The sequence below is a fragment of the Teleopsis dalmanni genome, chromosome 2, assembly GCF_002237135.1.
Source record: "Teleopsis dalmanni isolate 2A chromosome 2, ASM223713v2, whole genome shotgun sequence".
Classification (NCBI taxonomy): domain Eukaryota; kingdom Metazoa; phylum Arthropoda; class Insecta; order Diptera; family Diopsidae; genus Teleopsis; species Teleopsis dalmanni.
The window spans coordinates 185,833,560-185,856,555 of record NC_051847.1 but is presented as its reverse complement, the minus strand read 5'-3'; the positions used below and the strand labels follow the sequence as shown (position 1 = coordinate 185,856,555).

Below are 22,996 nucleotides of genomic sequence, written 5' to 3'. Positions count from 1 at the left end.
GATAGCTAGTTAATGGAAGTACAGTCACGTAGTTGCAGTCAATTTAACTAAACTATATAATATATTATAAAAATTCATATTTAACATATTTACTACTTAAGATAAAAAGCAATATAAATTTTTAAAATTATATATTCGTTTTTATTAATGTTTTTATTAATAAAGAAATATTACTATTTTCTAGAACTATATATCAGGTATGTTTTTCTATTCTTTCCAATAATTGATATATTCTCATATAAATATATTTTAATATAATAGTATACATAATTTTATATATCATATGTTATCATAATAGATATATGTATGTATAATTTATGAAAAAGCAGCAATTAAGATGGGATTGGACATGTGATAAGAATGTCGGATATGAGAGTACCACTTAAGGTTTATGAGAACGAAGTAGGAACCAGCAGTGGAAGAGGGCGACCAAGAAAACGATGGAAATATATTGCGCAGCAGGACATAGATATATCTGTAAACATTTTAGAATGTTTTAGATATTTTGTCACAATATGTTATAAAAATACGTTTTCGCATTTCATATAGTCAATTATTCATATACGAAAATAATTTACATAAAAAACAAAACAGTTTCATCTTAAGTCCAGTGATTTTCTTATGAAAATACACATTATGAATTCATCAAAAGAGACCGCGTGAACACTGCAAGGCTTACTGCAGTACTTACTGGTCATTGGTGTGTAGAAACTCATGCAGAGAAACTGTGCATTTCCCATAATCCTCACTGCATAAGTTGTGGAAATCCGCAGGAGAAATAAACCATAGTATATTTTCTCTGTAAATAACCGGCTTTGGCGTCCAGGAGATATAGGTTCTTAGGAAGATACTTTTTTGATAGTTTGTCAGACTGTTCATCGGTGAAGAAAAAATACCTAATAAATTACCAAAATTCGGCGGGATGGATTTAGTCTCTACTCTTCTACACTAGGGTTCTTGCGAGGAATGTGGTAACAAAACGGCAAAAAATCGCTAATTGAGGTACATGAAAGTTATATAATCACACCCTACCAAATAAGCAAATTACCATATAAATTCGTTACAAGATATACATATATTAAATCTGATAAATTCTATGTGGCAGCCTAATATAAAACTTGGTGATTAATGAAAGTAAGATTGTGATTAATTTTTTAACAGCATATATATGCTTCAGTCTGAGCCTAAACGAGAATATTTATTCAGGAAGTTTCATTCCCTACTTACTTTTAGAATATAAGGATATTTGTTTCTTTATTTGTAGAGTTAAATGTGTTCTATTTAGTTAGATTCAGTTAGCAGTACAAAATATCTGAGATAGTCACAGCGTTCCTCTGCATTCGGAACCATTATCTCGTTTATCTCTGATATCCTCGTTTATTATTTATGTTCCTTTATTTTAACCTATAAGTTATCAGATTACTTACTTGCTTTTTAGGTAAATATCGCCTATCCCCTTTATGATTTATTTTCCTTTATTTTAACCTATAATTTATCAGATATATATACATATATCTCTTAGCAATGCAAAGTTATACAATTGTTTTTACTCATACATTTATTTGGAATGTAAAATAAAACTTATCTAAGACATATAAATTTTTTATGATATAATATATTATTATTCATTGAGCAACTTTGATTTTTAATGATTTTTAATAATTTGATAAAATTAATTTTTTGTAGACATTTAATATATAAAATATTATTTTAATGTTTTACAAATATTTTAATGTGCTCATTTAGTTTTTGGTAGAATTTTTAAAATTATTCTTAAACATATTATTGTTATATACAAACCCATGCGATTTTATTTTAAATATATATAATTGTTCTTCTGTGCAAAATATATATTATTCTTAATTTTATTTTAGCAAAGCATATTTATATTATATTATTTAAAAAGTTATATTAGTTTCATAAATAATTTCAATAAAAATATTGAACTCAGTTTGAAATACAATTATTTTATATTAAAATGAAATGTTACATAAATTTATATAAGTTTTTGAAAAAGTTAAAATTTTTTTAATTTTATAAAATCCAAAAATATTTTTCTTAATACTCTGATTTTATATAAGTTTTCATTATTTTATAGTGTATTTGTATACATTTAAATTGTAAAACTGATTTATTTTTTAAATGTTGTAAACCAAATGGGTCTCCAAATGTAGCTCGATCGTATTGTTATTATTAAGAGTATCTTAATTTTATAAATATTTTAAAGGACTAGCATCATTTTACAAAATTTTCATAATTTTTTATCGTAAAAATTTAAATAAATTTTTTTTTATAATTAATGTAATTATTATTGTGTAATATTAATATGACAATATTAAATAATAATATAATATTATTTTTATATAATATTATTATTATATAATATTATCAATTATTTATATTAAACTTTTGTTGCACATATATAATAATTAATAATTCTATTTATCTTAAAACTATTTCACATAAAAATATCATAAAATATATTTAAAAAAGTTACACATTTGCACATTTAAGGCCCGTACGTATATTTTGTTTACATATATAATATATTCATGTAAATTATGTAAATAAATAGTTTACATTAACTGATTTAAAATTATTTGCAACCCATGTATTCAGCTATTTTTTTTTTTTGTTATAACTTATTAGAAATTATAACATCATTTTAAAATTAAGAAAACAAAAGAATTTATTGGAATAAAGTATTTAACAACAGAATATTAGTTTTTTTATTATATATAATAAAATCTTATCAATACATTCTTTTGATATGATTTGAGTAAATTCCACGTAATTTAAAACAGCAAAACAGAAAAAAATTTTTAAAATTAATTAAAATTTTTAAGTTAATCTTTGAAATGAAGATTAATGATTATTTATTATTAATTAAGTGGGGAATACTAACACTTCGACACAATTTCTATAGACCTAACAGACCAAAATGGTATATTTCGTTATTGCTTTCTGTCTATCAAGCTACCATGACAACTTCGAGGAAGGCGTATCAAGTCGATTACGACTATAAAACAATATTTGGTGGAGTAAAAGGCAACACCTTATTCAGCATGCAAAAATTGGGAATGAGATTAAGATCAGCTTGTTAGGGACTACTTCAAAGGTGACAAAATTAACTCATTTTAATTGAAGATTTATTTGTGTTTTATTTAAGAATTTCAGATACCTTTTTTAAAGATTGGAAACTATAAAATTTTCTACGAATGAGGATATTTTTAGGAACTAATCAATGCTAGATTTTTAACGTTATGCTTAAACGGTAAAGATCTAAGCAAAGATCAAAAGGTTCTCAACAAATCATAAGACAAACAATTTCAACTGCTTTTTTGCCTATAAGAGCTTTCTCTCACATATGTCAGTTCGAAGAGTATGTGAGAATTCTGATAACTTAAAATAAGAAAACAGAGAAACTTAGATTTGTATTAAAAAAAACAAAACATTAGTAGAGTATTCAAAGCTTCAGCTGAACATTAAAAGGTATGAGAACAGGTATGAGAAATCAAAAATTTTTTGCTTTAAAGTTCATTTATAGATTTGGTCAACTATACGATTTTGTTATCTCTGGATAAGATATGAGCCAGATAAAAAACTCTTAAAAAAAGTTGGAGTCCTTAACAGAGAGATATGATTTTTAAAAAAATTTCTCTGGATAAGATATGAGCCAGATAAAAAACTCTTAAAAAAAGTTGGAGTCTTTAACAGAGAGATATGATTTTTAAAAAAATTTCTCTGGATAAGATATGAGCCAGATAAAAAACTCTTAAAAAAAGTTGGAGTCCTTAACAGAGAGTTATGATTTTTAAAAAAATATAGTTTAGGTATTTTATTTTATAAATAGGTTCTATAAAATATTTTGCGTAAGTTAATAGTTTAATATGTGTATATGCATTAATCATACTGCATGCACAAAAAAGAATATACAAATATCAAAAAAAAAAGATTAAATTAAAAAAAACATTAGCACTTTAAGAAACTTTACTGTTGTGATCTCTAACATTCCCTCATTCTGTCTTAAAACCTATATTTTTATGTAACTACAACTCTATCTATCACTGTGTCTCACTCTTACCATAGTTACATTGGTAAGAAATGTGATTTCTTACACTCTTCATTTGAGCAAATAGTTTGAGCATTTAGTACAATTAATTTAAAATTAATAATAATTTAAATCTAATATAACTAAGCCTCTTATTTGGTTTTTTCAATGCTTTGTAGGAAACCTTTTAAAACTGTGAGTTATTTTTACAATATTTATACAAATACAAAAATAAAAGGAAAACAAATTGGTGTGATAAACATCAATTTAAATATTTAATTAGATTTAATAATTAAACTTGATCAAGTATAAAACGATTTTAAATGATTTCTGTATACGATATAATTTAGACAAATTGAAAATGCATTTAAATTATTTACATATATAGTTATTCTTCTTTCTTTAGTTAAAGTATAACCTTCGTATGGACGGCTTAATACTATTTATGGCGAATTATAAATGCATATAAACATCTATAAATCTATAAACATATAACTTAATTATTTATAAACATATTATTGCATATTGCATTTCAATGCAAACATTCATACACCGAGTTAGTTGTATGTCTTATTATTGTATTTGGCATGGTAATGTAGCCAATTTGCAAAGGTACTTATGATTTGTTGTTCTTTATATGATTTCTTAAAATTGCGCATAGTAAGAAAATAAGATTCCTGTCCAGATTCCTATCAGCATGCACTCATTCAGATTTTAAGCGTTTTGCGACATGGTTTGGATTAATGTTAGTGTTGTTAATAAAATCTAATTGATAGTCAAAATCAAAGTCTACATCTTTTTGCTGAAAATATGATTATGAGAGTAATTGTATAAAAATTGTGAAATAAAATTTTAAACTTACAAAACTCACCAGCCGATCGCAAATGACAGCGATAGCCGTTTTTTGTTGTGCCTCTGCAATCTTGTGTTCCACTAAGTAGAACATATACTCATCGTAGAGTAAACGTATCAAGTGGAAACTACCAAAACTAGAAGCGGAACGCAATGTTAAATCTCGTATAATCATCGAACTATAAAAACTCCAATTGAGTAAAAATTGACGTGCTGCTTTGGGATAACTAGGCTTTCCATGATAATCCTCCAAAGCTGTATCAACAGCAAGTTGTAACCATGCAGCCCATTGCTCTAAAGTGCTTTGCTGTTGCAGTGCAGCTTTAAAATCATTTTCTAAACGTTGTACCAGACCCGTTTCACACTGGCAAACCCATGAAGCTTGTTCCTAAATTAAATAAAAAAAATTTTATAAGAATACGACATTCATTTATTTAAATTTATAAAGTAAATAGAAGATATTATATATATATATATATGCTAAATATATTTATTTTATAATACACTTTAAATGCATACGGTAATACAATAATTAGTCGTAATTTTTTGTCACTAGATGGTGTTGGTTTCTAAGATAAGATAAGAAATAAACAGGGTTATAATAAACCGGCTCCAAACGCGGAGCATCGTCACCATAGTTGATCATTTGATTTGCTGCGGACCCTAGCCGAACAGAAGATATATTCCGTCCTTAGAATAAAAGCCAAAATGTCAGTCCTTGAGAACATTTTAATTTTAGAAGGGGAAAGTAATTCTTGACCCAGTGACCTCCACCTGACCAAGATCAAGGCTGAACAGTCACAGAGAATGTGACTGGAAGTCTCGTCTGCTTCTAAGCAGAATCGACAATCTCTCTAGAAACAAATCTATTTTGTTAATGTAAAACATATACGTGTTTGAAAAGGAACCTTTGAGGCAATATTTTTTTTTAATATACAAGAATAAAGTTATAGTCATTTATCGATTGAAAGAAGCGTTTGAACTTAACGAAAATTACCGGTAACAGAATCAATGATCTTAATTACTTTTATATTAATTTTTTAATGTATAGTAGATGGCCACATAACTATCTAAAACAATGCTTAATAATAGAGGACCACAACAACTTTGCAGGCAATTACAAGCAAGAGTTGTTGAAAGCTAGTGGGTCGTGCTATAAAGCTCTGTAATTGTTTCTCATAAAATGTCATTAAAAATAGCAGGCCTCCATCAATTAGTTATATTGGTCAGGCAGTTAACAGTTGGTGTATATGATATTGTTGTAGTCCACCGTAAACGTGGATTGCTAGCTGTCCAATATGACAAAGGGTATAGGGTTTTTAGTCACATTTCTTATCATTGTGCGACTTTTCTCTGTGCTAGGAGGATATCGACTAAAAATTCTTATCCCATTTCAATCAGCAACTTATCAATGAAAATATATTCTATGTATATTCTTCAATAGCAGAAGTAACAGTAGTTTTTACCACTATATTATATCTAAATAATGGAAGGATATATCAATGTATAGAAAGTACTGAGAGTATGCAAAATAGAAGATTCGTTAGATTGTGTTGCATAAAATCATTCACATTACAGATATTTCGGTCTACCATCTCCAATGTGCCATAATTAATAAGAGAAGCATAAAATCGCAACAATAATCAATAACATTTTGGTCTACCAAAGGAACGGAGTACTGCGACCATGCTAGATTTTTAGTGATAATTCTTTCACTTTCCGATTGATTAAAATTTTTGGTTCAATGTAGCTCAATTATACTTAAAATAAATATATGACTTACCTGTACATTACGAAAATCAACTCGATTCAAATCATTCAACATTTGTGATATTTGAGAACTATTTTGTAGTACAGCTCGTGCTGCCTGTGCTAAATGATTTAAGGATGTATAACGACGTAAAGTTTGACAAAATGCTGATACCGTAGATGTTTTTATTTGAACCAGACGTTCTGGTATACCAGCCATTGATTCACACAACCAAAGTTCCATATTCTTAGCAAAATTACGTATGGCCTGAGTTAAAGCATTTGGAATGGAACGTAACACATCCGGTATAATAACATCAACCATATTTTGATAAAATTGATAGTCTACCTATTATATCAAAAATTATATTAGAAAATTTATTAAAAAAACAAAATATATTTATATATATACCATATTTTAAAAACTTACTTCTTGTATAAATTTGTGTATTTCCACACAATGAAAGAGTAAATATAATTTAGTTTTACTTAAATATTTTTCTTCATCACATTCATCCATATTATTATTATCTGATGAACGCCAAAAATCACGCCAGACTAGTTCAATGGTATTGAATTCCAAACTGACGACTGCATCCAAAAAAGCTTCACAATGATCACGATACATTGCACGAAAGGTTTCAACATCATCCTGAGTTAGTTCACTGTTAAAGGTGTTATCCAGTTCAATAGGAGGAAAAGTTGGTAATACGCCAGCGCCATTACCCAAATACTAAAAGTTATATTTATGATGAAAATAATTTATAAATAAAGCGATATACATTTTTTATATATAATTTACAGAAATTAAATAAAGAGGTTTTTTCGAACAGTAGTGAAATACAACAACAAAAATTTATTTTTTATATTATTATATTATTAGAATATTTTATATTATTAGAAATTAAATATATTTAAAAAAAAATTATATTTATATGGAATTTGGATCATACATTTTCGCACGTTTTGAAAGTACAATGCAATTTATAATAGATATGGGAAATTAATTAAATTATATTTATTATTTTTACTTAAAAATAAAAATTAATTAAAACATTTAATTATATTGCTTTGCTTTATATATATTTAATAACTTTCTTTATGTTACTTTTACTTATAATCTAACATTAATGTATATTGTTATTTTCTTTAAATGGTATTTCTAGTCGAATTATAACCTCACTAGCGTTATATATGGTGAAATGTACTTGAATTTTTCAGCATATACTAGTTGTATTATGGTCTGTGTTGAAAATAATTCGGAAAGCAATTTTAATTTCCACATTTCAAAATTTTTAGAACTGTGCCATTTATGATCTTTACAAATAGATTTTACGATTTTATACAGCAACCAGTTATTTTTTTAAGGATAAATTGAAGAAATTTTATTTTGTAGTATATTATAGTTTACTATAACATTGATATCCTTCGCAAATATTAAAGGTTTCTGTTTTGGACAATTTTATACATACATCCCTGTTTTCCGATCTTAATCGAAGAATTATTCCGTTGGTGCAAATTACTACTAGTATTATTGCTCTTACTGGTAGTTGAAGACTTCTATAAGTATAGTTCACCAAACACATCATCCGCGTACACAAGATGAAGAAAATGTAATTATAGAATTGCTTTAGTTGCTTAAAGATGTATACTGATTTTAAAATATTCTGTTTATTTCAAGGCATAGATATTCGACGTAATACTTATTGAAGAAGTTGTTATTGATTTTCTAGAAGAGAATATTAGAGTGCTATTAAATCCTCCCAATCTAATACAAATATATCTTTACTTTTTAATTTTTTAGATGGCATCCTTGGTGAATCAGAAGTAGGTTCGACAATTTTCCGAGGACGTTTTTGTCCATATTTAACATATTTGGGATATACACCATTTTTTTCATTTTCTTCGATTGTTTTCATAAAGTATGCTAGCGATTTATCACTTGTTTCTGCTACTTCACCATTGGTTTCCAGTTTAGAGTCATTGGAACCATCGTTTGCAGACATTTTAGATTCTAATAATTCTAATGTCGACTTTGTTGCTTTGTTGTTGTCAGACATATGAAATTCTCAAGATTAACAGGTAAAATAATATAACTTCTGCCTTTTACTTGAAGCGCAAAATTAATATGAAAAACTATACACTTGCTTAATATTAAACGCGCGAAAAGAAGAAAGGTATAACAGAGAACACTATATAAACACAAAAATTTAGAGTGAAATATCACTTAAACGTAACTTTTGGCAGATTTTACTACTAAAGCATAGAAAAAATAGAAACTTATTTTTTATCTGCATATGAACAAATTTTTATACTCGCGACTACTTGCTTTTCGGCAAAATATAATTCGCACAACTCGTTATTGTTTACTCGTAAAATAAAATAAAACGGTAAACAGAATGTGTTGAAATAAGGCAAACCGAATACCGCAAGAGCGAGTACGAGACTTGTATGTTTTATATTTAAAGTGAGTAAAATAGAATATGAGTAAATATGTACTCGAGGGAACGAATAAATCATACTCACGACACTCACGACAAGATAAAATGTCTTGAATAAAAATTTGAGTAAAATGTATGGTTGCCATAAATGTATATATGTATTTGTTCCTATGTGTGTTTATAAGTGAAAAAAGTAGTAAAGCAGAGTAAAGCAGGATATGGAAATATGTATTATTGATATATTTGTATATGTGTGTGTATATTATGTGCTGTGTCCACGGTTGCCACTTGAAAATTTTTTCCTGTACCAAAATTGGTTTAAAAAGGTACCATTTCTGTAAAAAAAGGTCCAACATTTTTTTGGACCTTTTTATTTTTTCGTTCTGTTTTTTTCTAAGTGTTATAAATGAACAAAATATAAAATAGTGCAAAGTTGCATTTATAAAAAAAATTATTTGGAAATATCCACAATAAAGTTGGGTCATCAAAAATGTACCATTTTTTGAACATGAGTACCAAACGAAAAAAAAAGTACCAATTTTGGTACTAAAGTACCATAAGTGGCAACCGTGGCTGTGTCTTAGCTCGCTTTTAATGCATAGTTCTTTGTATTGTTGTTTGTGATATTTTTTTTGAATCGTAGTTTTTGTTGTTGTTTTGTAGTGTTGTTGGTAATTAAAAAAATGTATTTATCACAATTGTACCACAGTTGTATAATCTGATATTAAAAGAAATATCAAAAATATAGGAATATTAAAACATGTAATTTGCCTATGATAAAATTACAATCATGAATTCTGAAAAGGTACACGCAATACTGTAAACATGACTATTCAAACATAAAAATAATCGAGAAATTAAACCAATAGCGAACGCAATATATTTTGTTTAGACAAAACCATATAGAAAAAACTCTAATATCAGAGCAAATGCACACGAAGTAGGATCTTTTGGTACGGAATGGACAGACAAACTGCAACACTTCCCAGCAGCGCTTGGGACTAGTTCTGAACCAGTGAATTCACTAGTCGCCAGGTGTATAGTACAGTATTGTGAAAGAGACATCATATTAAAAACAAGAGAACGAAGCATAATGCTCTCAATTTGTTTATAAAAAACAACATAAGCAGTGGATTTTTGTTTCAACTGGTGAATCGTATTACCAGGGCTCAGAATATGCACTACTTAAAATAAATAACTCTAATATGTAGTTGAGTTTCTTTGTTCCTCATTTGTTTTGGTTTTCTTAATAGAATGCACTATTAAATTTTGTACAAAAAAGTATTGAGAAATTTGTATATTCTAAGTGGCGATTTAACTCATCCCCACGGACCACTCACGGACTACTTTGTGTTCTAGTGGCTAGCGACAATTGCGGCCTTAAGAACTGCTGGTTTATTCTTATATTATTTGTTATTGCACATTTCCTTAATGGCTTTGTATGCGAGGGTAAGTGAGGAATTATTGTTGAAGGTGATGCATGGACTTAGTTTTTGTATTTTTTTTTACTTAGAATATACGATTCCAGGCTTTGTGTGCATGGAATGATAAAATTTTATACAGACCTCATACAAAAATATGATATATGCGTATTATGAGAGAAGTAAGTACCGACAGTAGCACAACCATAGTTGTTGTTAGTATAAATGCTATAATATGCCCTATAGTAGCAATGACATAATGAAGTAAATTAATCAACACTACGTTCTTTAATATTGAATTATACTTTATATTTTAAGTTTTCAATATTATTTAATTAAATCATATAAAATAGAATCATTAAGTAAAATTTTATTACTTAAATCATATAAGTAGATAGAAGTAGTTAAGTAATATAGTAATATAGAAGTCAAATTAATAGAATTATTAATTTTTTTTAAAACAATTAATATGAATGAATAAATAATATACTAACTGCTACGGAGTTAGAGCTGGCCAAGGTTACTTAATTTTTCTAAGCTGTTAAAAAATTGTGAGAAATGTTATTACGAGTTGGACATAATATTACAAAAAAAAACATTCTAATTTTATACAGAAATGATATAAAGAGTATTTATTGGTATTAGTAGCTTTAGAGGAAATTTTCAGTAAAACACAGTTATAAATCGAGTCAGTAGTAAATGGTTTCATTATGGCCGTGTGCGAGTTCGAGTAAATTGAGGTAAAGTAAATTGAAATTACCTAGAGATTTTTTGCATTGCACTTATGTAAATATTTATTTATTGCACTTATTTAATATTCTATGTCAAAAGTTTACAACCCATTACAGTATACATAATATATGTATATTTATGACATGAAGTAATGGATTGGCAGAGTGATGTGATGTGATGAAAAGATATTATAACTTGGTGCGCGATATGGATGGTGATTTTTATGACACACAACGTAAAAATAATTTAGACAATAGCAAATAGTAGAAACAATATATTCCCCAATATATTTGATGAAAACATTGCCTAAGTATTTTTTTTTATATAAATATGATGTGAGTTATTTCTTGAAACTTCAATCAAGTTAGTTACTGAGTTATCTCTTGAAACTTTAATCAAGAGATAACTAACAATCCCTTGAATTTTCAATTGATGGTCCTTTCAAACAATCGCTTTGCTAGTTTTAAGTTTGTGTTTCAAAACTTTCAATACGGCTTTCGGATTAATCGGTGTTATTGGTGTCTACGAAATAAAGTCAAGAAATAATATATAACTATATTTATGAGGAAGAGTTTCCGTAAATTTATCAAGTCATGCTTCTGCTTTAACAGTGTTCTTGAAGTAAATTATAATCAGAGTACTAAATTATTTTCTCTTCACTTTTTAAAAATATATATAAATAACAATAATATAATAAAATTACATTTTTAGTAAAATACTATTTCGAAATGGCAAAATGAGTTTTTTAATTGAAACAAATTAGTTTTAGTTAAACTTAGAAGAGATAACTTTAAATAAATAGTTCTGAAAACTGGAATTTAGAAAAAAATAATTCCTAAAAGTGAGTTTTTAGTATTTTTATTTGGTATTAAAACGGCTTTATATTTTTAGATATATTTGTTTATTTTATATCGTCGGCTTTTTTAAATTTTCTATATTTCATCATCATTTATACCTATCATTAATTTTGTTCTAAACTGTATGCATTTGATCTTATAGAAAACAATGTCTTCATTTGCATCCTGCTTTTTTATAACATATATATTTTTTAAGGAATGTAGTATTATAAAGTTTGATTTAAAGTAAAAGTTGTAAATTGTTAAAACATCTAATACTTTGTATTATTTCTTCCTCAATTTATAATTAATAAAATCATTATTATTATTAATAACTTCAGTTTAGTTAATTTTTTCACTTGTTTGTATTAAAGAAATTTATTTTTACACTTGAGTACATTTTAACACTGAAGATGATACACTTAATACACAGTTTTTCATTAGTTTCCCTATGAAATAATTTTTATTAACAAAAATAATCATAATATTAAAAAGGGATGTATCTATTCAACAAGAGTATATCTTATCCATTTCTGCGTATAACAAAATGCATAAGCAATAGGTGTCATGATTATAATATACATAATATATATTTTATCTTTGATCAAGACATTTATTTTGTCTTAAAATTGTTCATACGATTTAAAAAATTCACTAGAATTCATATTAAAAGCATCGTCGGTAAAAATTACCGAAAATTTGCACTCCAACCACTACTAAAATGACTTACCTGTGCACATGCCTCATAAGATTCCGGCTTAATGATATTTTTCTTTGAGCTTCTAGTACTATTCATTGTACTGCCACTTGACATAACAGTTCCACTGTTAACAGCATTTGAACTGCTACTCTGCAACTGATAGGAAATTTTCTCATCCATTACATCAACCAACATTGAACCGGGTTTAATGCGAATTCCATAATAATGATACTTTGAATTACCGCGCGTACCCAGACGACGTGTGCGTAGACCGGAGAAGACAGAACGTATTAATTTGCCAAAACTGGCTGCATTTACTGGCTCCAATTTATTTTCATTACAATGTTGCATGTAATGATTGTAGAGAGTGGAACGTGGCAGACTGACACCTTCGGCAGTCTCATAATTACGTGAAAGCCATTTGATCTAGAAAATATAGAGACAATATTTATAAAGAAAATCATTGGTAACCGAAATAAAAAAAAAATAATAAAATAAAAAAATTAAAAGTAAAATAAGTGATAACAATTTGATTTACAAAAAAAATAAAACAAAAAAAAAACAAAAAGGGTAAGATGCAATAGGTAGAATGCAACACTGTTGTTGCCCGGTTACTACCAGAGATGTTATGAAGAAATTTCGTAATGCGCAGCTGACATTTTTTTAAATATTGTACTGTTATACTGGTTATCATGCTGTGGGCGTTTTCAATTTTCTTACCGTTGCCGAGGCGATTTTATTTGTATTCCCCAAAGTATTTTGTTCACTTTCTGGTGATGCACCACCGCCACCGGTACCAATGCTGCCACCACTTAAAGAGTTTGTCGTTGTGGTTGAAGTGGGTGTTTGCGGTTTGCTGTGTGCTTCATGCAAATAAGTCACTTCCTGCAATTTTACAAAATATTTCTCATAAATATATTGGTTCTTTCATATTGTAATAAAATAATTTTTGGAATTTATTATTGCTTTTACCGTACCGTAAGACTATGCGGTGAATCCTGACTATGCGATTGTGATGAAGAATTCAACAACAATGTCTCTTCAACCGGCACCAGATATGGTAGTGTTGATGCATGTGTTGTTGGTGTATTGGTCGATGTAGTGCCATAGTTGCCAGACGTTGTTGTTGCGTAATAGGTTTGTCCATTTGTTTGATAATCGCCAACTGGACAGAATGGATATGTCCTGTATGAAAAATTCAATTCAATATGATCAAATTAATTAAATTAATTTAAAAACAATTTGTTGTTTATTTACATTTGAGTTTGACTGGAATTACTATGATATATCTCAGAATCCACATATTGTACTTGATAGTTTGGACCAGCATCTTGAGCGGAAACTGCAAATTGAGAACAAGTATTTACAAATGGTTAAGTAGATACAAAAGTATTAATCAATATAAAGGAAATGGTAAATGTTTTTAATAAATATTTAATCTTTATCCAAATAAACTAAAAGTAATATAATTTCGTCAATAAGAATTTATCTGAACAATTTAATAATATATTAACTTGTTAATTGGGTATCTACATTGGCAAGATTTTGGCAATATTTTTATTTTTGAATGCGAATACGGAGTATTAACGAATTTTCACTAAAGTGAGAAATCATCTCAAAAGTCTAGTCATTCTAGGCCTTGGATAAAGATTTATCAGTTATACATTTGAACATTTCTTAATGAGAGTTTTGAAAATAACAATTTGCTTACTTTAATGAGAAAAATAATAATAATAATTATTATAATACAAATAATAAATATTATATATTATTATTACAAATAATTATTATAATACAAATATTATACCAATAAATTTATGGAATTTTTCGTGATTCATTCTCTTGTGTAAATAATTAAATAATGTATGTGTATGGGATATATATATGTTCAGGGATAATAAGCTTTTTTGATTGCCGCATGCTTTTCTCGGCTCTCCAAAAGTCAGTTAGGTTTGGCTAGTACATGTCCCGATGTCCATAGCAGAGTAACAGAATTTCTCGTCACTGAGAAGATTAAAACAGTTCCAAACCAATTCCGATTGGAATGTGAATGTCATTAGTGATTTCAGAGCTATTTGACTGTCTTAAATCTACATAGCAGTGTTTTATTTCTTCATCCTTTATAACATGTCCATCTAGGTACTTCTTTCGCTTATATAATAGAGCTGAGGAAACTCCCAACTTGTATTGAGATCACAGTATATATATATATATATATATTGATATTGCAACATTTAGTTATAGTTTATGTAGTTATATATTGACATTATAAAAAATTATAATTATTATTGGACTGAATACATTTCTACATTACATCTTAAAATAATAACAAATAATATAAAAAATGCTGAGCACATGCCATCAAATGGGTCTTTCATTCACTGTAATTTTTAAATTATTTAATGTGAGCGATACATCACAAAGTAATTAATAATATAGTTATACAATAGATTTTTTAATCCAGTAACAAATAGATTTCTCGGCACTAACAATTTCTAGTTATTTTTGTGAGAAAATTAGTTTCCAACCTGACGTAGTAATTTTTAGTATAAAATTTCGATTTCTCTGTCCCAGTAAGACTTGTTGCAAATTTTTGGTTGAAAATCGATTTCTTGGCACTAATATTTCTTTGTAACTTTTTATGGAAGACCGATACCTCTGTGCCATGAACTTTTGAGACAATCAATTTTTGGTAACTACAATTGGAAAACTAATATATCGACACTATCAATTCTTAATAACTCATAGTGAAGATTTCTTCTCTGATACCATTAGTTGTTTATAACTCTGTGTGGAACACTAATCTCCAGATGCCAATTATAAGTAACTACTTTAAATCTGTGACAATAAGTTCACTTAAGATGTACAATTACATACTACTAATTGATTTAAAACAATATTCCACTTCTGATTTTAGCGAGTAAACTTAAATGATAAGGACGTTTTATTACAACTAATTTCTTTATTGATTACTACATTAGGGAGTTTTGTGGTTTCAAATTAACTAAGCTCATCAGGATTATTGACACTTAAAATAACCAATATTTGGCGATGAGCTATGTTATGATGAAATACTTCCAACACTTGCTATTCTTAAGCTCTTCTTCCGATCTTAACCAATGCACTAAGTCAACTGTTTTGTAATAGGTTTAAAGATAACATATGACTTGGGATGTACTAGATTGGTTGGCTGTTGGTATGTCCAAACTTGATCTACTTGCTGTTGTGAATAAAAGTAAGGTTTGTATGTTTCGTATTTATAAGAAAAGTATATCGAATTAAAAATGTGAATATAAAATGGTGCTGTTACTGTGAATGCCTACTTCAGCAATTACAAACAAATGAGTTATAATGTAAATTAAACTTTGTTTGAAATTATCCTTAATATATAATAGCCTTATAAATTTGATAGATGTTCCTTTGCAGTATATTATCATACATAAAAAATACGATTAAAAAATATATGTACAACAGAGCTTCGGATGTCCGTTGGATAATTATTTTTTATTGCATTTTTTACTTTAAGTAATTACATTTATTATAAATGTAATTTATTGAAAGCAAGATTTAAATTATAGTGGCATCATACATACAAAGAAATATTGACTTTTAAATTAAAGCACAATTAAGAAGTATCACTACTATCACTACTAAGTGATAGTAAGGAATTGGCAACTCTTGATCATCTGTTCAACATGCTTTTATGGGTATGACCAGAAAGAGAGTAATACTGAAATTATTAATCATACAACTGACTGCATAACATGGCCCCTGGGAACCGGCGATCTATGTGTTGTCTCTTCATTTAATAAATATAATTTTTAATATTTATTAAAATTTATTTTTTAATCAAATTTATTTAACTAATAATATATTTATATTATTCAATTTTTATTTATTTTATTAAATAAATTTATTTAGGTTTATTAGGTATTATTTTAAAATATATTCATTTTTAGGATAGAATATTCAATTCTTCAATCATTAAATTTTATTACATACTTTATGCCATTCAAAAAAAATAAAAAAATCAAAAGTTCTAGATTCGTTTTCGGTATATAACGGTATACTGTCATTATAACCATAGCGACTATTAGTTAAAATTACTTCTAATTGTGTTAAAATATATAATCAGATAAAAAATGTATACAACAAACTTACTAAAAATGTTATAAATTTCTATTGACATAGTTGAGAAATTTTATTAGAATTACTTGCATAACACGAACGTAGTCCTATTCACAAATATTAACGAATCACCGTAATTACCCGAATTTAAAACGTTGACAAATTGAGTAAAATATAAAGTTTTGAAATGTCAAATCGAGTGCTGCCACCTAATATAAAATTCAATAAAACAATTCATACGATAATAGATGTATGACTTTTACTTTAGGTTAATAATAAATAATTTATAAATATCAAAACGATTAAATCAGAAAAATTTATCTTAACTTAAAAAGAATATAAATAAAGATAGCAAGGTTTTATTTATTTTATTCAGCTATAATATAATAATATATAATATATACAGTATAGTATATATACAGTATATAAGCCCTGTTTTGAACTATTATTATGTATTGATGCCAATTGATTTTATATATATTTGAGTTTAATTTTTGTGACCTCAATACAAGTTGGGAGCTTCCTCAGCACTATTATATAAGCGAAAGAAGTACCTAGATGAACATCTTATAACGGATGAAGAAATAAAACACTGTTTTGTAGATTTAATACAGTCAAACAGCTCTGAAATCACTAATAGCATTCACATTCCAATCGGAATTGGTTTGAAACTGTTTCAATCTTCTCAGTGACGAGGAATTCTGTTACTCTGCTATGGATATCGGGACATCAGGTCCATGAAGACAATGAAATGGTGAATGCATTAGCCAAACCCAACTGATTTTTGGAGAGCCGAAAAAAGCATGCGACAGTCAAAAAAGCTTATTATTCCTGAACATATAAAAGCTGAAGTTATTCTTATCTTTAGCAAAACAAACTACACGGAACTGCTAACAGATTGCTGCCGATTCTGCAGGAAAGCGTTGGCAAGCAGCAGGAAATAAGATGAAGAACTAAGAACTAAGAATGAATTATGATAAAAATCGAAAATCAAAATAGTGTTGCCATGATTTTAAAAAAAATTCAAACAAACTATTCTGAATTAATTATTTTCACTATTGCTGTTATTATTTTTTCTTGAACTAAGTACAGCACTGACGTTATGTGAAAGTGGAGTGAAGAATTTTTTTTTCATAGGTGATATCACTTTATACGGAGATAACATTACGAACTTTCCTAATAGATGTCGACTTTGAGCTTAAAACCAGTTACCAAAACTAGTTACCATATAAAATAAGACACAACTAAGTTCTAACTTTCACTGAAAGTTAGCTTCGTTTAATACGTTTTCCTGAATTTAATTTACCGTATTAATTAAAAAATTTATTTTACTTTTAATTAATTATTTTATTATATGGAGTACATTTTTTAACGCTAATGTCTTTGTTGTTCTAAAACATTTTGTAAACTTTTAAATTAAGACCCCAGAACTTTTAGCCGATTCTATCAATCAAGTTGAAACAATAATATCTATAAGGCAATATTTATTTATTAAGCAAATTTTATATATCTGATTTATTTATTTAGAGTTTTGTGTCTAATTTTTATTAATATTATTGTAACATTTGTATGCTATTTATTTATTTATCTTATAATGTTTTTTAATTATAATATAATCATCATTTAACCCAGTTCATATAATATATATAATCTGTTAAAATGTTTTTTTTTTAAATTTATTTTATGAAGTTATTATTTAAATAAATACCACCAACGTTTTGAAATATTTTTGATTAGTACCTCAGGGCAGAGTTTTTTTTACAATTCGATTTATGAAAATCCTATTATCAGGTCAGCATATACAGAATTTTAGGAGTATCATTATCTATCATATTGTCTCTATAATCTTCCGAATATATTTAATAAGTTTTGATAATATATATCAATCCTTTAAAATACGAATTATCAATTAAAATATTTAAATTAGACAAAGCTCTATATATAGAGATAAAATAAAAAAACTGTTGGCAAATTGAGAAATTAGTAGACGAATAAAATAATTAAGTTCACTGAACTGGGAATGTTATAAGAAAATATAGGCTTCTACCATTTGTGATGATTTGAGCGACATGACGGTTACTCCCATTAGTGGCTTTCGTGTTGATATTAAAGTTAAATATTAAAATGAGAAAGTATATAAAAAGAAATTTGTTTTGAAATCGTGGACAATCAAATATATTCGTTATAGAGAGTGGACATATCAATAAAATTCTCCATCGTTACAAAAAGTACAGGATAATTTAAAAGGTTAAGAGACAACGTTTCAAAATAGTTTCCACATTTACTAGTTGTAAATCTGCATTAGTTCTCAGTATAAGAAATTTTGCAGGGTAATTGTTAAAAAATAAAAAAAACACTAATATAATAAGCTTCGAATTTATACATTATACCCTATGCTATATGTTGTTATAGCTTAGTTCTTGAGATATTCAGGAATTGTGTTGGAATTCCTTTTTCGTTAGCAGATAAGGATTCCGCAATATTTAGGATTGCGAAATATGATCGCAGGTTCATATTTAAGCAATCTGCGAATTGTTTTTGATACACTTAGAGCCGTATATCGGACTATAGCCCGCTATTCGAAAATGAATTTAGAATATTTAAATGTTTTCTTTTTTTTTTTTTTCTTCAATAAAATTTTATTTTATATCAAAATATAACCAAGGTGTTGACCACACCTTGGGCTATTTTATATAGAAGTCATCAGTGCCTACTTCTGTTTATTTTCAGAAATCAATAAATTAAATATAATATACACAATAAAGCAATATGATAAGATACTTTCAAAAATATATTTATTCTATGAATTGATTCAGTAATTAATCCTAGTAAATATAAATTATTTTGTCTATTTAATATGTATCTAAAAAAATTTGGTGTTATCTAGAAATAGTTAATAAATTTATTCTAACTTGAATAGCTATTCTAATGTAAGTGATTAAATCTTCTGATCTTCTGATAAGAATTATGTCTTACAGTCTGACAGTGCTTATATCCTCACAAAGTTTAAAAACGCTTTATAGCTAAGTGAACCAATATATATTTAAAAAAACTATAATAGTTAAATAGTCCGTTAAATGTTTTTATTTGAATGGATTTTTTTGGGCTGATCCAAAAATATATAGCATTCGAATTCTTACTTTTGTATATATTAATTAAATCAATTAATTTAAAGTTAATATGGCGTTTCCTGAGGATATCAAAATAACTTTTGCGATATATGGTTTTGAAATCCTTAAATTGTAGAAAATCCTAAAAGAAATTATGTATTCTATATATAATATGATGTATTATATATAGGTTTTAATAACTCGATATTCTTACTTCTGTTTGTAAAATGAATTAACTTGAACCTGACGGTATCAAAACAAAATCTTCAACTATTGCGATATATGGTTTTTAAATCCTTAAATTGAAAAAAATAAATTGTCTAAAATGAAGTCTAGACCCACATATTAAAATTATGTATTCTATATATAATATGCCAAATCCATTCGTACAAAAAAATCACTGAAATGTTTTTTTACATTATCTATCGGACCTTGAAATGTTTAGAGGTATAATCACAGTTTAATTTCAATATAACGATTTTTAACTTTACATATATCACACATTTTAAATTAATTAATAATCACTGCGATTATTGGAGTGACATCGATTGCATGTCACTTTCCCAATTAAAGGGCAATTTTATACTGAAAATATCTATAAAAAAGAACAAATTATTTACCGCCACAATAGGATAAGTTGTTATGGCGCCGGTACATGGTAGCTGTAGTTGGAGATGTTGAATTCGGAGAAGAGGAACACGAGGAAGATGCAGAACAAGTGGTATAACTTGAAGCTGTGGCAACAAACGTTTGGTGATGGTGATGATGATGATAGTGGTGATGGTGTAAATGATGTGGAACTGTATGCTGTTGCTGTGAATGCGTTTGGTATTGTAGTTGAGTTGGAGGCAATTGTTGTTGTTGATGGTGCAGCAATTGTTGATGGTGATGATGGCAATTGTTTGTTATGTGATGCAACTTACAACGACACTTGTCCAAGATATTATAATTTGTAGTAGAGACGTTTAAATGCTGCAAATGGCGCTGTTGATGCTCCAAGTTAAGTCGTGAATGCATTCGTTTATTTTTTTATTAATTATTTTGATTTGTTAGATTTCGTCGTAAGTCGTAATTTTTATATATATTAATGAAATAGTAAGTAAGTAGATTAAAAGCAAATTTATTGAACAATTTTGAAAATTAATAGATTTATTAAAAATGAATTGATAGTTCTTATAAGTCGTAATATTTTAAGTAAGCGAGTGTAACACGAAATCGGACACCGTGACTCAATTTCATCGCACAAAGGTCGAGGCTCATCTGTGGTATCACTATGGGTGATGGAACACTTTTAAATGTCGAAATTTTGTGCTACCAAAAAAGTTGTTTACTTACTGGCAATAATAATAACAAGCACAACATAAAAATATACCCAAACGATATCAGAGCCATATTGAGTAAATAAATACGCATTTAGTTGAAGTTTGCTATCTTAGGTGCATCACTACTAGTTACAAATACAGCCATATCACTTGTGTTGGTTCTTTGTGGCAATTATGAAACAAAGTTATCAGAGTAAGCGATGTGTTAATAAGTATTAAATTATTTATACTAAGTGACAAATGTACACAATGCTAAAGTACATAAACAGGAACAGTAGGTTCGACGACGGTAATAGTGGTAGCAGGAATAGGAGCGATTCACAAACAGCAAACAGTAGTATCAATGGCAACCGATTGACCGACCGACAAACCAAACGACCGAATTAGCGACCGACCGATAGATGTCAGCAATATGGCGCACTTTCTACGTTCTTAATATGGACCGTGACATCAATTGGTACAATCTCATTCCCTCATTCACTTTTATTGAAAAGTAAAAGTGAAAATTGCCGCAAACATAAAGCTCGAAGGTATAGATATGGCGTTGAAAATGTTAATATACATATATAGTAGTATATATATATATGTATAATATATATACCATAGGTATATGTATATTTTCTATAGCGTTTACACTGACAGAGAGCAGCAGGAGTTTAAAATTAAGCACTTGTCTGCCTAGCAACCGGAATAGATACTGTGACAACAACGTTGAACGGTAGAATTACAACTGAATCCAAAATCAAATGTTATCCTAGCAATATGCCTGCGACAATAATTATGTTGCTGTTGATGATGATAAGTATTTTCAACGAAAATTACGTTGGCGGCAGCAGCAACAACTACAACAATAACATCAATAACAACAGCAAATGCCATAAATGCTGCTTTTTCGGTCAACGACGTTGCGAGGATGCGTTGTTATGATTTGTGCGATTCGATGCCAACATCCACCACCAACACAACACCATCATAACTGCAATAGAGTACAATGGATTTATACCATACCACCCCACTACAGTACTGGCTGTAGGCTATAGAATCAACAAATTGTTGCGTTTCCAACACCACCAATCCAATCCATACAAACTGACTGAGCAAGCTACTCTACTCTACTTAAACTTTATAAGCAGCAGCACTCAACCCCTAATAAAATAATTTCGCAAGACCTGTAGAGAATTTAAAGAGAATATAAAGTCAAAAATGTCGGAAAACTTAGGCTGTAAAGGTAGATACTCTTAATATACCTACACATATAAGTTAAAGATTGACTTAGCTTGCAACTAGAAACGACCGTAGCGGTACTAACCAGAGGTGCAAATACTTTATACATCATACGGGGTACGTAAATAAAACATATAAATAAATCAAAACGTTTTTATTTTTAAACTTTATGCAGTAGCTTCATTTCATAATACAGCTTATTCCAAGCATCAACTTTACACCCACGGTTCTTATGTTCCACAAAAGCAAATTTAGAAAAAATATCACAAAACGAGAATATTTAAGCTTCATCAAGCATCCCCAACTGCAGTATAGCAGCGATTAAAATAATTTTAAATTTAAAGTGGATCATTTTGGAGAACAATCTCACCGACCTACCATTCCCATGTACTTCTTTCATCCTCACACGCAAACACACACACATATACAG

The 22,996-nt window shown here is 28.0% G+C and overlaps 2 protein-coding genes across 3 annotated transcripts in view; one reads left to right on the top strand and one right to left on the bottom strand.

Annotated features, from left to right (window-relative positions):
- Positions 1–4,450: 4,450 nt before the first annotated feature.
- Positions 4,451–17,037, bottom strand: LOC119682509 (transcription factor RFX3-like). 2 transcript variants are annotated; one of them, XM_038095968.1, is made up of 9 exons: positions 16,944–17,037; positions 14,040–14,124; positions 13,760–13,967; positions 13,503–13,667; positions 12,813–13,208; positions 7,083–7,385; positions 6,687–7,001; positions 4,923–5,291; positions 4,451–4,853 (listed from the first exon to the last, which is right to left on the bottom strand). In XM_038095968.1, exons 1-9 carry the CDS (start codon positions 16,969–16,971, stop codon positions 4,755–4,757), a joined length of 1,968 nt encoding a protein of 655 aa, XP_037951896.1. In that variant the 5' UTR covers positions 16,972–17,037; the 3' UTR covers positions 4,451–4,754. The 2 variants fall into 2 exon arrangements, with proteins under 2 accessions (XP_037951896.1, XP_037951895.1); XM_038095967.1 differs by having other exon boundaries at positions 4,914–5,291; positions 16,944–17,036.
- Positions 17,038–20,727: 3,690 nt separating this feature from the next.
- Positions 20,728–22,996, top strand: part of LOC119676368 (slender lobes-like protein) — a 6,721-nt gene continuing 4,452 nt past the window's right edge. Inside the window, exon 1 of the mRNA XM_038087604.1 lies at positions 20,728–20,920. Coding sequence (XP_037943532.1) covers positions 20,728–20,920 — 193 coding nt within the window. The remainder of the gene's footprint in view (positions 20,921–22,996) is intronic.